A 16,539-nucleotide genomic window follows, 5' to 3' on the forward strand; every position below is an offset into this window, starting at 1 on the left:
TATAGAATACTATATATATATTATATTAATATATATTACATTAATTATTAGAAAAAAATCCATTCCTCTGTTTTACAATAATTTTTATTAATTTATTAAAATTTTTTTTTGTTTAAATGTGTCGAGAATCTCCCGAGGCTAAACGGTCCTAATCCCTTTCTTTGAATAACACGAAAATTAAGTAACAGAAAATGTATTTAGACAAATGATACCCATTATTCAGTCCCCGAACCTGCAATTCCAGTAAAACAAAATCCGGTAAAATTTCTGCTAATGGATTGTGAAGCGGAACGTGAAATTTAAACACAATAGGCTAATTTCTGGTCGCTGATTGGATGTTAGAGCTGGTAACGTGAAATTTGATTGGCTAGTTTGTTATTTGAGCTAAACACAAGTATTCTCATTCCTTAACTCGTCAGTGTTGCTTGTAAAGTTCATTGCTCGTTCTTCTACTACGAAATTAATTTTTTGCAAAATGGTTGTGGAAATGGTAAGTATATTTTTTTCTTATAAACATTTTTGCGTCTGTATTTCCGTAGAAGAACATTGAATATAGAATTGACTTCGGATAAAACAATAGCTTTATTTAATATATAACTTTGTCGAGTCAAGCCAGCTACGGTACCTCAACTAGTTGTAATTTATTGTCTCCTAAACACTATAAAGTGCAGACGCGCATTCAATAGTGTCATTTATCATGGTTAAATTTTTATTTTAGTAATTTTGATCGAATAACGAAAGGGTATTTCTTCCAATTTATTAATATTTAATAAAATTTGTGAAATTTATCGAGGGAAAAATTCAATCAACTAACACTTTTGTAACGGACATAACGATTTATTAATGAGTAATAAGAATTTCCTTTTTGTTCTTATTGAAATCACACATTTGGTATGGTCAAGCCTTCTTTCGATGAAATCGTGTATCGCGGTCAGAAATAGGGCCTCCAGTGGCGGGGGAGGGGACGGGGGCGCCAACAAAGTGTCGGGCTCCGGGCGCCAGTTATGTTCGCTACGCCACTGAGGGCCGCATTCCGTATTTTATATATAATGGTACCTCGTACTTCGAACGACGAATTCCACAAAAATTCGTCTGGAGGGGAAAGAATGTTCTCGAAGAACGACAGGATTTTCCATTCTATGTGCATTCAAGTCGTCTCTTGCTGGAGTGTTACGTTCCTGTTTCTAATCCCTGTTTAACTTTATTTTTGGAGTGTTTGATTGCGTTATTCGTCGATTTTAAACAATTTCTTGACGTAGTTTTACTTCACCGATAGCTTTTGGGTGCCCCATAGAATATAATTTTACAATAGCAATAACATCTTAAATTTCACAGATTCTGTGTTACGACAGTTGCTAAAATACGCAAAATCTATCCGTCCGACCCAATATAACTTTTACTTATTAATCATGGCATCCGCCAGGTGTTTAGAAACAAGGAAGCCTAAAAAGAAGGTTGTCGTTTCGACAAAGGCCAACATGGCGGCCATGTTTAAGATGTCGAAAGTGGCCGCGTCCACCAATAGTCTAAATGAAATTTTCGTCGTATTTACAACGATTATTTTCGAGTATTAATTTGTTATTAGGACATCTAATTGTATAATTTTTGCCTCAATTTATGTGTCTTTGCCGTAAGTTTATCGAAATGGCTATTGTTTAGTATCTGGCCGTCGCTTACCGTTATTTTCTAATGGGAAAATTTGATAAGTTGTTCAAATGGGCAACCTGGAATGAATCGAATTCGAAGTGCGAGGCACCACTGTATTATGTTATTTAAATTATTATATTTATCTCCATATATTTATTTTTTTCTAGTTAAAAATCTATAGTTATCAATGTTGTGTAGTAAATATCATTATTATTTGTCTAAGTAATAAAATACCAGTAAATTAACAATCTGCTGGATTTAACATAAATTTGCTTTTATCACGAGCTTATCATAAAGGAACTTTACAGACAAAGAGTAAAAAATTGACTTTATATATTATAGAATATGCATTTCGGGTGTGACGCCCCTCGTTAGTTCTCACTTATAAATAGACCTATCCCTCTTTACACGCATTGTATTTTACTCTCACGGCTGTTGTGTGTATATAAGAAGGAAAAGTATTGGAATTGTATAAAATTTGACCCTAGGAATTTTTCACACTATTTTATTACGACTAATTCTGTAATATAAAAGTCAGTTTTTATAAAGTAATGGAAAATAATGCAACTCGTTGCTAGATTTTTTACACGGAAGAAACAATTTAACTCTTTGTTAAAGTTGTGTCGATAAATGCACCTGGAAATGCGTGTTATAACATTAGACAATAGAAGCCCGGTAGTTCAATGGATGTGAAATCGCTTATAATTAATAAATATTAAAAATAAGAACGATTAAAAGTTTAAAAGTTGTTTTGAAATTTCCAAATTGTAAATGAAATTAATTTTTAAATTTACGTTATTTCTGTGCGGCAGCGACGGAACATTTTGCTTTTAATATTTTTACAGACATTTTGCAATTGATATTCGCCTTGTAAATTTGAAGATTTTTGCTGTAGCTTTTATACAATACGCAACTAACACATTCGGTCTAAATATAAGAATCTTTAACTAAAATATAAAGTTCTTTTCAAATGTTTTTTTATTAAAAAGATGTAACCAGTATAGAAGTAGAGCGTCGCTTTTCCTCTCAATTCGGTTTCTAAACCAGATATATTATGTGATATTTGCAAAACACACAGAATTATTCGACGCCGATCCATATAAAAAACGCCGTGGGACTACTTATCGGCCGTGCACCGTTCGGCCCGCCATTGCTTAAGCCGGTTTTCGTCGTGGAGTATCGCGTCGATGGCGGAAGCGTAGAAAGGCTCACTCGTTCACGTGACTGCCCGGGAATGTGGCTCATCTGGGTCACGTGACGTTTCTGACGTGTTTTCCCGCACCTTTTCCGACGTCGATGTGACCGCGAACCACAGTTTGATAAATATTGCATTTGTTACGTTTTCGGTAATACCGTAACATTCTACAACGAAACCCGCGAATTTTAATAAGAAAAGCGATGCTACACTTCTTCCGTAGTAATACTTTGACTTTCTTTCATGGTCGTCTTTCAATATGCATTTCATCACCGTCACTTCACTGCAAAGCACTCCACCTTGAAGGGAAAGTAACATTACACTAAACACTAAAGGGATACAGTACTGTTGTTTTCAGAAATTTGCTTGTGTATTATGAGTTTCCACATGCCATCGATTTTTATTTCATTATTTAAATTTATTCCACTGTATAAAGGAACTTTTGTAGTCACGAAGTGTTTGTGTAATTGTGTTTTAATATTAATTCTTTTTCATTTTAAATAATCTTTACACTGTTAGCTAACACTTCAAATCCAGTTCGGGATCCAGTTCTTTTATCTGTGATTTAAAAGAAATGTAGTGTCAGGTAATCATTAATAAATAGCACATTTTATGAACAAGGTGGAACAATTTATTGTTACAGATTGCTGCTGCGATAAGATGATGTTAAGTAAGATTGTTATTAAATGACTGTGATGAATTAATGCGGTAAACATTTCCTGTGCCGAAACGTACTAGATTGACTCTAGAATTCAACGAAAACAGCTGAAGTGTTCTTTTTTAATGAAATGATTAATTAATTAGTGATTAGTCTATTCTTAATTAGTGATAGGTCCATTAATTGTAAATTGAAAGAATATCTGTGTTCTGGCATAATGCAGTTGATATTTTAGTATTAATAGCAAAAACTGCCTTTATTATCAAGTTTGAAACATTTGTGGTTGGAATTTTAACAGAAGAGTTTTGTGACTATTTAAAACATGTTTCGGAAATGTTGACGAAGAAAGGAAATAGTATCAATCTATCAATAACTCAAACTGTATCAAACCAAACTGTTATTATCAAATCATATTTGAAATTTGTGTGTGGAGTTTGTTACCATTTGTAATTCTTATTGTTTGAAATACTTTAATTTGTCGTCACACTCAATTCAGTTCTAATTTCAGAAGCAAACAAAGAGTGGTGCTAAGTAGAGGTTTGATTATATACATTAAAGTGAAACAAAATTTCTGAGAATCTATCAACTCTTTAATTAAAATTTGATTTTTGAGTAAAATTTTAATGAAGTTTTAAAATGTTTGTTGCTTTTGTAACTAACAATATAAAAATATCATTTTATTTGTTTTTTAAATAGATCGATAAGACATTCTCTGCATTATTGTCGGACATTAAATCCTTTGATTCGAAAAGCTCGGATGAAAATTACGAAGAAGAGTCTTCGAAAAGTTCCGAGTCGGAAACCGGCAAGGGGAGCGGTTCGACGTTTGAAATAAAGTGCTTTGAAACCGAACTAAAAGAAAAGAAAACTATTACTGCTAATATTACCCGTATGAATAAATATAAAGTAATATTTAACCATACCCTTGAAATATCTGTTAAGGTAAGTTTTTTATTATATATTTGTAGTATTGTGTATGAATAGCATTTGAAAAATATTATATTTCATTAAATATATAACATAATCAACTTTAAGATTTATCAATTAAAATTTGTGATGTATGAGGTTGGGTAAAGACAACGAGGAATTATGCCAGGTTGCAATTTGCTCCCTACCTCAAATTAGTAGTGGCTTGCTACTGTACGTCACACTTTTCCTTTAAGAATAAAGTCGTGCCGGTCATCTATCTGGAGAAATTTTGAATTGAAATAACACCACTTCGTGTTTGCGTCGGAAGTTCTAACGTAGATAAATCTTTCCCGTAAGGTCTCGCATTTCGTCTATATAACTCTGTTCTCGAGATTAATGAAAGATGGATGGACAGCAATGGGAATTTATAGGCGTATAATTTTTTAAAATTGCAGCCCAAAGTAAAGTGTATCTAGTTGAATGTAAGAGACTTTTTTCAAGTTTTCTGGAAATTGTTTGTCTTAGATATGATTTGATACATGATAATTAGGAAATTCTAATGCCATGGGTCTTATTTTTCTATTACTAGAACTTACTGATTCCATTGTATTGTTATAATGATTTCATTAGACCAATACCGTATTTTGCAGACTATAAGACGCACCTTAATTTTTAAACAGTTTTTTAAAAAAATACCTATAAGACGCACCTGAATTTTGGAGGCAATTTTTCGAAGAAAAAAGTGCGTCTTATAGTCCGTAAAATACGGTATTCCTAATAGAAAATATTTAAGAGGTAATCTTAGCTTTGTATTGTTAGTCTGTTACTGTGACATTATAAATACTTGAATGAAAATCCCAGAAAAAGTTATGCAGTATTCTTTCGAGAGGTTTTGCATTTGTGATGCTTTAAAGAGCACCGACGACGATCGCTTATTAAATACGAGCATTAAATCCAGTGACGATTTAGAACCTAACAAGGAAAATGAAGACGTTTGCGACTTTGATACCAGAGAAGATTATATAATTTATGATATATAATTTATAGATGATATATAATTTACTTTATTGTACAATAAACACCAAACCAATTTATGTCAAAACAATTGGTTCTATTGACTTAAATTTGTCTACAATTGCCAAATTAAACAAAAAAATCCTATGGATAAAATTGTAGAAATTAAGATGTAGCATAGTTTTGATGGTATTTTACATTGAAGTGAATATGATAATGATATACTTAATTTATTATTATGTTCATTAAGTATAAAAAGTATACTGGTAAATGTATTATTACACTATACAATGAGCTGAAAGAATACGTAGTCTATCCAGTCTCAAAATATAATCAATTAAGATATTTGAACATTTGTTAGTTGCTATTGCATTTAAAAGAAAATATTTCTGTACTATAAAGGTACTTAGTTCAATTTGTGATCATCTTTTTGCTTAAAACTGTGTCATTCATTTATTTTATTGAATTTATACATTACTGTGTTATAACTAAATTAATGCTTTTATTTTATTTGCCTTTCTTTAGATGTTGAAATTCTAATAAATTTTATATTCAAAATTGTCATTTTCTTATCTCCTTTAGTTTAATTTCTTTATTGGCTATAAACTTGCAATTATGGAATACTGTAGGACTATTATTTGACATTGGGCTGAATGTGAGCTAATTTGGATTAGAAGGAGTAGAATACATACTAACAGTGTATTTTCTATTCGTATTACATTGTCTCATTTCAAATTATCTTTCTTCTCTTTGGTAAAATACAAAGAAACCTATAGGCAAATAGCGGCAAATATGACAAGAAAATAGATGCGAGAGTTGGTTAAGATGTTATCTTGGTATTTCGTGAATTTGAGTCCTATGAGTTCAGAAATTTGTATTGATTATTTTACTCGGATATGGCAGGCCCTATTCTTTATCACTAAGTCGCCTTATTATGAACTTGGTCATTGGTAGGTATAAGTAAAAGTGCACATTTTATCTGTGAATAGAAAGAGTTTAACAAGAACAGTGTGTTAGAGCAGTGGTTTGCAGTTATTTGATCTGCAGACCACTTAAACTAAGTCATAAATGAACCGGGCACAATCTATGCTCCAATTCACATTTCGGTTTATAAATATCACATTAGACGTTTGTCAGAATAATTTATCTATTTGGTAAACTAATGTTAGAAATGTATGATGCGTACGAAAACATTCGCTTTGGCTAAACAGCAGAGAATTCTAATGGAATAATTTTTCTGTGGGCCACCCGGTGCATGCTCGCAACCTACTTGCGGTCTATGGACTGTGCTTTGAGAATCATTGTATTAGAGAGAAAACACGGAGCAGACGTCTTTGTAGTGAAAGACGAGTAAGCATAAAAGAAATCAAAAAGAATTGGTTATTATTTTTTGATATTTCGTCTGTAATAGTGATTAAGAGTAAGAACAAAATGATCTAACTAAAAATACATAAAAACATTGCGTGACTAAGGAGAAATAGCTTTAAATTTGTAAAAATATGTGCATTTTCACAACCATTTTTCTGCATGAAATTGCACAGTTAAGGTTGACTAGTAGTTTTACTAATATAATTGAATTTCTCACAGAAAATAACAAAAGAATATTCAGCAAAGAAAGGCGATTGGGTTGAAGTAGAATTAACAGACGACAAAAAATATATTATTCGTCCTTCAAGAAAACGGAAAATATCGGAAGGTAAAATTACAGAGCCGATACGCAACGGTTGCGGAATCGTCGACCATAAGGTACTTATTTTAAACGAGATATTATTCGAGAAGAGATTTATTCATTTATTTATTTATTTATGTAAATACTCTTCATTTCGTAGGTATTTTTTACCAAAGGCGTCTGTTTGGATAATTTTATTCCAAAATGCGGAGATCTGGTCGACGTAGAAGCCGTAGAAAGTAACGCAACGAAATACAAGTGGAGAGCAATTAGCGTAAAGAAAGTAGAAGTGAAAGGGTAAGAAACTTTCATGTTAATCATTTATATATAAATATTATAGATAGATCGTTGTCTTTATACAGAAAGATTTGTAGAAAACAATAAATGAATGAATATTTTAAAAATGATTTTGGAGAGTTGTATCTTCAATTATAGCCGAAAGACATGCAAATTTGAATATTTTTTACATTAATACAATGCTAATTGATAAGATAATAATTAACGATGCTAATTTTGTGGCTTTGTCTGTAAAGAATTCAGTGTCATAGTGTATTGTTAATTAAATTAATTGGTAATAAAATGAAAAGATAATTGATATATTCAGTTTCATAGTTTGGGAAAGCATCATACCACAGGCTTTTAGTTGGAAAATTTTCCAGATGAATTAAGAAAAATTATTTAAATTTTGTTGCGTGATGGAATTTGCATCCCACTGGAAAACATTTGTATTTAATTTTTGTTGCAGTATTATGTGAATGTAATTGAAAATTTTAATAAATGGTTAGTGATGTTAGAGGAAAATAACTTTCAGTAGACTGTTTAAACTGTAGAAGATATCCAATTCGGCTAAGTTTGCTTTTAGGTAGATGTTCCGTAAACAGATATTCTTTCATAATCATCATTTTTGGTGGGGAAGAGAACAAATACCGATTGAGATCAAGTGTCTTCTTTGAAGTTTTACTTCACGAGAATTTGGTTATTTTGCAAAATCCTTCTTTTATCATTTACTTAATCCTGTTCTGACAATGCACTTGCACTAACACACAAGTTAGAAAGGACCCAGTGCATTTGACTTTTCTAACTGGAACGTTCAAGGTAAAATATATAAATTTTGATTCTTCTTCTGTCTTTTCATTTGGGGATTAATTTTTTTCTGATCAGTTAATTGGATACCAGGGATTAAACCGTATCGATAGGTCATCCGGAGCTAGATGGAATAGCAATAACTTAAAAGTCATTATATCTCATAGCAATTTAACCTAAAAACTGAATATATTAAACATATGTGTTCAATTCCAGCATATTAAAAGAAAATGTGTGGATAGATTATTCTAAAACTTAATATTAGATTAATTTATTACTATAATTATTATTGTTATAACTCGAATACAAATTATTAACAATTTTCAATTTTTGTAAAGGTGCACGATATCGCCGTCGACGGAGCAACGCGTCGACTCGTTACTTTGCGACGAAGACGAAATAGAAATATCTTTCGACGGAAATTTCGGCACCGTTAATTTGGGCGACAAGAAATGTTTACCGGCTTTATTCAGGTACGTGTATTGAAATTTGGAAAAATGTTTCGATTTCGTATATTTATTTTATTGCAGTAACACTAAAAATTGATTCCCTTCTACAGTAATACGAGTTGCTTGCCTTGCGTATTGCTATCATGCAGGCCAAACGAAAATTATCACGGCACCACTCAGTTTAAAGTCGACGAAAATCTGGATTATCCAATATTAATTTCTCCGAACGAGCCCTTCGACGTAAATGTGGCCTGCATTGCAAGGTTAGTTTACTTATTAACTTTATTATGGCAATTGATTTACAAATTATTGATGTTATTAATAGAACTATTAAATACTAGAGATGAAAGTCTAATAATAAAAAATTTCATTCTATAGTCAACTAGGTTGGAGTGAACAGCTTATGCTTTTCGAATTTGAAGGATTTACCATAGAAAAAATTCTAAAAGTGAAAGTCGAAGATCCAAATCAGGATCTGCCTTTGTCCGACGCAACTTCTATACCTAGACACTTGTTCGTTAATAGACCAAAACATTTTAGAGAAGCATCGGGTTGTGTGATACCGGGAGAGAGACCTCGCGGGTTCGTAATATTGTCTAACTTTTACACGAGATTTTGATTAGCATTTGACGTTAATCTTTGCACTTAACTTTAATAGGGTTAAAAGTCGATTCTCTCGAAAACTGCGGACTTTTCCCATTCCGGAAGAATTGCAGAGCGTCGTTCTGGAAGGAAAACACGCCGTGCGTAACGTGTCCGTTCTCGCAGAGGTTCGTTACGAAAATATACCGTGCATTACGTAATTTTATTTAATACGAATTTATTTGTGATTAATTAAGTTTATTTAAAAAATTAGGAGTTATCTGTAACAAATTATAAAGAGAAATTTCACACACTGCTTCATCTTGAAGAAATACAAATAAATATGGACAGGAAAGACTTTAGTATGGATCAGGTATGATATATTGTTTGATAAACAGTAACACCAATCTTAAAATTCAGTTTGGTAATAATACTTTTTGGCTTCTTTAGGTTTGTTTTCAACCTTGCAATGAGTATTTAACGTTAGAGGTACCGGGACTGGCAGAAAACAGGCCCATGCTATTCATAGGCGACAGAATTACGGCCAGCGACCCGGTAGAGAAATCCAATCCGGTATACGAAGGATTTATTCACAAGGTACGTGCTACGGTGTAAAAAACCTATAAGGAATTTTTGTATTAGAATTCAAAAATGAATATTTTGATATTGGAACCGAAGCAGACTGCTTTTTTTACCATTATTATTTTTAAAAGATTTTTGAGCTACGTGGATTGTCACTTTAAATAAATTTTAAGCATATGTTTAAATAAATGTATATTAATTATATATAGAATTTGGTACCATACTATAATTTTTGTTTTTAATATATTCTATACGGAATAAATAAACTTAAAAGTAATATGAGATTTGTCTATTTCAGATTGATGAAACAAAGATATTTGTCAAATTCAATAGCATTTTTCATAATATATATAAAGGAGAAAGTTACGACGTAGAATTTCATTATAACAGGTAAGAGTTTTAGATTATTATTATTATGTGTTAATGTATTAATGGTAGTGGCTAAAGTAGTAATGCCGTTAGTCGCGTATTTTAAGGAACTGCTTGTGTAGTAGAATCTGAGATTTTCATAATTTGATGCAGACACGTACGCCTCTGTCCATTACTAGATATTTTTCTCACTAAGAGTCTGGTCAGACTTATACTGGGCACGAAAAAGAGGCTTATTAGTGCCTTTAGGCAGAAAGAATAATGTGACCGGAGAGTCGGCACCTCTTTGATGCCTCGTCGGGACTAACACCATTGAGTCTCGTCGATCCATGAGCCACGGCGGCGAGGTTTGTTTTAAATGTAGGTCACACGAGCAACCACATGCACGGGTGATCGAATTAGGGACGGAGACCGTGAGACGTCGGGTTGGAAGTGCATTCGGATTCTAATTAAACCAACAAATAACCGTTTATTTGAGAAAAACATACGATACACAGTATAACGGAACAACTATAGAGATATGATCGCAAGAGAGAGAGAGTTTACATTTGAGCACGCGGGGTGATAAATACCTTGTAGAGGAGTTGGAGATTGGGTGCTTGCCGGTCGAAAAGAAGAAAGTTCCAGATGATAGTTCTTATTCTTAGATAGTATTAGTTCAGAGGTCAACAGTTGATATTATGGTTGCAGGCGAGAAAAATTATGTACCCATAGAGATACCTAAAATGATGTATCCAACGATATAATAAAACGACGTATTTAAGTGAATCCGAAATTTGAAGCACAAGGAAAACGAATGGCTTGGTTGAGGAACTAGCAACAACTGCCAATAGTTGGTAGCTAGTTGTTATATTGAAATGATGAAATCAGACAGCAGGCCACAAGGTCGCACGAAAGTGTCTTTATCCACGTGGAGAACTTAAAAGAAGATATACTCCCAGTTGTGAAAGTTGACAGATAGTTGAAAAAGTCGATGTTACGACTTTACATTGTTTTCATTGAAGTTGGGATACTCACAATAAAATAGGAATTAACAAATAGTGTGTTAATATTAGTTGTATAATGTATTATTCTTTATTTCAGAATGATTATGAGAAGATATCATCAGGCTATTGAAGACGCATTAAACCTTCCCGAAAATGGTGAGTGATACGTTACATTGCGGAAGGAAATTGTGAGATCTATATTGATATAATTGTTATTGATTTTTCTTTTTTAGTTCTCTTTCCAAATAAAATAGTCTACAAAACACCTCAAGTTCATCTTGTGGAAGTGGTGGCATCAATGCCTTCAATTTCTTGTACACAGAAAGGAGAATTGGAAAAGAAGGAACAGCCAGAACCCAACAAATATATAAATATAAATTCCATTCCTCGTAATGCCACATTCTGCTGTCCCGTGGTAAAGATGGAAGTTAGGTCACCAATTAACAGAAAGTCTGTGACAATTAAGTGGCATAACAAGTCTCTGAACGATCGACAGAAAGTTGCAGTGAAAAGAGTGTTGGACGGAACTTGCCGACCCATGCCTTACGTTATCTTTGGACCTCCGGGAACGGGCAAAACGATGACCGTGGTAGAGTGCATTATTCAAATATTCAGTCGTGTAAAGTCTAGTAGAATTTTAGCCTGCACTCCGTCAAATAGTGCTGCAGATTTAATCGTAAGTGAAATATTAATTTCAAAAAGTAAAATTTATATCCGAAATCTTTATATAATTTCATTTCTATATCTTGAAATATTAGGTTCAACGTCTGGCAGAAAGTAACTTATTCACCGAAGACGACCTGGTTAGACTCAATGCCTTCCATAGATCCAACAAGGTTTGTTATTATTTCATTTGAATAACGACGATGCCGTAGCATCTCTCTCTAACGACGACGATTACTTTCAGGTTATGCCAGACTTGGTTAAGCCATTCTATAAAAGTGTAGACAAACTGTCTTTGATTTCTAGTCATCGTATTATCGTTTGTACTTGTGTAACTGCTGGAAAATTTTATAGTCTGGGATTGGGAGTAGACCATTTCACTCATTTATTTTTAGACGAGGTAATTCGGGTTTTGTATTTCTTATTTAACGACAGTGATTATTTCACTGAACGTAAGAGTAAGTGTTTTCTGTTTGCATAAAACTTATTGTTTATTTTCTTGTTTGTAGGCCGGACAGACTACCGAGCCAGAATCGATGTTAGCGATGGAATTAGTTGCAACAGGCAACGGACAGGTAACCGGGCTTTTCTATGATATGGCAAAGGAAATGCAGGATTTCTCGTAGTTTTTTTATTAGAAATATTGTTGGGTCTTAATGACAAATGTATGCTTTTATAATTTTCAAGGTTGTCCTAGCTGGAGATCCTCAGCAGCTCGGACCAGTCGTACACTCCTTTTACTCTAAAGAAAATGGACTTGAGATTTCGTTTCTAGAAAGGATAATGGCTCTTCCTCTGTATCGGAGAAATCCAGAAAAGTATCGAGAACAAGGAAACTATAATCCATTACTAGTACGATAATTACTTTCAGAATCACATCTTGAATTAGAAAAGTACCAAAGGCTCAGGTTTATAACTTTATAATTTTTTTTTTATAGGTAACTAAACTTGTAGATAATTATAGATCCCATTCGTGCATCATTTCGTTATCGTCACGAATTTTCTACGACTCCGAACTCGTCTGTTCTGCTCCCGAAAGTTTACAGAATACATTTTGCAACTGGGAAGAATTACCGAACAGGACGTTTCCAATGATATTCTGCGGAATTAGGGTAAGTCAAAGTTGTCATTAAAAATGATTTTATATTCAGAATTCTAAAAGTTTTTGTATGAATAGGGTGAGAACTTTCGAGAAGGTGACAGCCCTTCTTGGTTTAATCCATACGAAGTTCTGCAAGTGGTTAAATATTTAAAAAGTTTGTATATCCTGGGAATTTCACCAGATGACATTGGTATCATCACTCCATATCGCAAACAGGTATGTTGGAAAATAATCTGAAGAGGTATAAACCTATGGTGGTATGATAAGAAAAATTACTCAATTTATGTTATCAATAAATTTACATATATTTAATATGACAATCTTATCATAATATACTTCAATTTCCAGTGTTGTCTCTAATAAGTTTTTATTGTTTTCTGATAGATAGTAGTAATTGAACCATATTATGACACGATTGTCATATTAAATATACACTGGTGGACAAAACTTAAGGACGAAGAAGAAATGGGCATGTATATGAAAAACTACATGTGGTTGTAGACAAGAGGAGAACAATAGTATTGACAACATATTTAACATGATTTAATATAATAATTATGCTCAAAGGAAGTACACAGGATGTCAAAAAAGCGTGTTTTTGTAAAAGGTGCATATTGTCCAAAGACATCGTTGTACAAAAAATACTTACTTACAAACAACCCTGAGCATCACGACAGTAAGGGATATGGTCACCATGAAGTGTGATGCAACTTTGTACATGACATGGCATCCTCAGGACAACATGATCCAGGAGCTGTTGAGGCAAGTAGTCTTACTCCTCTTTCACTGCACAGATGAAGATCTTTTGGTTTGTCGGTGGATATTGTCGATCAGTAATATGTCTCTCCAAGGCATCCCATACATTTTCAATCGGATTCAGGTCAGGAGAACAGGCTGGCCAGGCTATGCGATGAGTATCCTTGCTGTCAAGACACTCCTCTATAGTCTGTGCGCAATGACAAGATGCATTATCATCCATAAAATGAAACTTCTCACTGACAGCATTTCGGAAAAATCAAATATATGAGAGCTGAACTCCGTAAATGTACCATTGGCCAGTCATGGTTCCTCGATCAAGCACATACAAGTCCGTATGGCCATTTGACCATGATGCCTGCCCACACCATGATACTGCAAGTCCGATATCAATCTTTTTTCCTGAATATTTTCGGGATGATAAGCATTGCTAACCTCATGCCATAACAGTTGCCGTCTAGAGTCAGATGATAGACTGAATCTACTCTCATCTGACTCTAGACTCTGAGAAGAGTATGGTAGCCCAGTTGTCATTAGTCCAATTGCGATGTGATGGCACCATTGCAAATGGGCGCTTCAGTGAACTCTCGAGAGTGGGACACTTACAACAGATCTTTGGGCGTATAGTCCTTCCTTTCGCAAACGAAAGGAAGGACTATACGCCCAAAGATCGGTTCCTGTGGCTGCCTGTAAATGACTTGCCAGCTCACCAGCTGTGCTGCGTCGGTTCCTTTTTGCTGAAAGAACAATATACTGATCTTGGCGCATCATACTGCTAGGATGACTTCCCCTCTTACACCGCTGCACATTCCACTAGTTTGAAATGCTGCCCATAGCCTAGAAAATGATACTGTGCACAATGTTAAATTCATAGACAACAACTGTTATTTGCCACCCTTCTTCCAGATTTCCAATTATTCTTTCATGAGTAAAATCATCTAAATGATGACTGGAAGACAAGTCCAGAATTTCATTATTGTAACTTCATTCGTTCCTGTTCAAATTTCACATGCAACGAAAACTGACCATATGTGCTGCAGATTGCCTGAAATCTCTTACCCACGTTTTCGCATCATCATCATGTGCAGAACTCAAATATTTGCATAAGTTTTATATAACAGAGTACATCGCAATTTCAAGTATATTTCAACAGGCTGCTGTGGTTCAATTTCTAGTTGTAATTGTTGAAAATAGCATCTGTCCTGAAGTTTTGTCCACCAGTGTATGTAAATTAGTTTAAAATATTTATTAGAAACCCTGTAAATATAAGGCAACTTTAGTATTTGGCTTATTTATTCTATGTTATCTATCATTTGATTTAAATTTTCTATTTATTGATGATTTTTAAATATTACCTAGAAATTTTAATTTGATGATGGAATTACCATGAATTATTTATTGGGTAATCATACTTGGACCAATGCAAATTGTTATAAAATAAGATCTTGTGTCTGCTGGAGCAAAACGGGGAAAAAGTTTCTATAGTGTTAAAATCAAGACATAATTTGTATTTATAAATGTCATTACATATATTAATACAATAACTAAAGAAAAGTTTTGTATCAAGAAATTTGTTTAAAATGTTTAATATCACATTATTTAGGTGGAAAAAATCAAATTTATGATGAGCACGAATGGAATTGAAATGTGCAAAGTGGGTTCTGTAGAAGAGTTTCAAGGCCAGGAGAGATTAGTGATAATTATTTCTACGGTAATTATTTTCTTGTTGTACGATTAATTTTAATGTAGAGAGTTCTTTTTGTGTATATTAATTTTCAATGCCGTAGGTTCGAACTTCAGAAGATCAGCTGAACTTCGACGCCAGACACAACTTAGGTTTTCTGACCAATCCAAAAAGGTTTAATGTCGCACTCACCCGAGCACAAGCCCTGCTCATTATCGTTGGAGATCCGTACCTCCTGTCTAATGTAAGTAATTTCTTTAGTTTATTTATCAATTTGGTTTTTAAACTTTAACAATTGCTCGTTTGTATTGGTAGGATAAACACTGGAGGGAACTAATCTCTTATTGTTTGGATGAAAAATCGTACTGTGGATCGGCAATCTCCCTGGAAAAAATACAAGATATACGTTTAGAAGAATAATTAATTGTAGGACTATAGTGTTTTAATATTTCTCATTTCAGATGTAAGGTTTCATCTGTAAATAATTATTTTAATCTGCCTTTTATATATTATGCATATGTAAATTTTGTAAAAATCTTAGACAAATGAATTGAATTGTTAAATGAATATGTATTTTAAATGTATTTATACGAATTGATTGGTGCAATATAAATTTGTTCTATATATATAATGAGATAATTAATTTAAAATCTAATTTTTACCATAAAACAAAACAACATATATTTATAGAGTAACACTACAAAGAAGTAAGTCATAAAATATATATTTTAATTTTTTACATGGATAGGCAGTGTTTAAAGTGTGTTCTTATAAGTTAGTCTGGTCAGACCTGTATATTTATTTTTGAAATTTACAGTTAACATTCTTGACTATATTCAGAGGCCCATCTGTTGCCAGACAATGTCTTTTGCAACAAAGCCACATTTTGATGTGTTGGACAAAATTAACCCACATGATTGGAATCTGAAAAGATGTGAATTTTGAGAGCAGGAGCGAGACAGTCCCAAGGCAAGTGTGTGGGGGCACACTACTCCATGAGGAAGTTTTTGGACCATTTTCCTTCCAGATAAAACAATTACTCAATATGCTGGACTCATCATGGTATTTTTCACTTAGAAGGAACACAACCCAATCTGTTTTTCCAGGAATACAGATTATCACCCTACTGGGATTAAATGTGAATAAATTCTTAGCTAGATTTTTTGCTTGATGGATAATTGAAGTAGTCCT

At 33.2% G+C, this 16,539-nt stretch overlaps 1 protein-coding gene across 1 annotated transcript; it reads left to right on the forward strand.

Annotated features, from left to right (window-relative positions):
- Window positions 1–475: 475 nt before the first annotated feature.
- LOC136974951 (RNA helicase Mov10l1-like) lies at window positions 476–16,034 on the forward strand. Its single transcript, XM_067269947.1, has 22 exons — window positions 476–490; window positions 4,197–4,442; window positions 7,011–7,169; window positions 7,253–7,389; window positions 8,514–8,648; window positions 8,735–8,887; window positions 9,003–9,206; window positions 9,283–9,394; window positions 9,481–9,579; window positions 9,657–9,803; window positions 10,087–10,178; window positions 11,241–11,299; window positions 11,377–11,819; window positions 11,902–11,979; window positions 12,051–12,206; window positions 12,316–12,381; window positions 12,494–12,658; window positions 12,745–12,918; window positions 12,984–13,124; window positions 15,268–15,375; window positions 15,452–15,592; window positions 15,664–16,034. Exons 1-22 carry the CDS (start codon window positions 476–478, stop codon window positions 15,766–15,768), a joined length of 3,135 nt encoding a protein of 1,044 aa, XP_067126048.1. The 3' UTR covers window positions 15,769–16,034.
- Window positions 16,035–16,539: the final 505 nt, after the last annotated feature.

The sequence above is a fragment of the Centruroides vittatus genome, unplaced genomic scaffold, assembly GCF_030686945.1.
Source record: "Centruroides vittatus isolate TY-2023 unplaced genomic scaffold, ASM3068694v2 contig_359, whole genome shotgun sequence".
Taxonomy (NCBI): Eukaryota; Metazoa; Arthropoda; class Arachnida; order Scorpiones; family Buthidae; genus Centruroides; species Centruroides vittatus.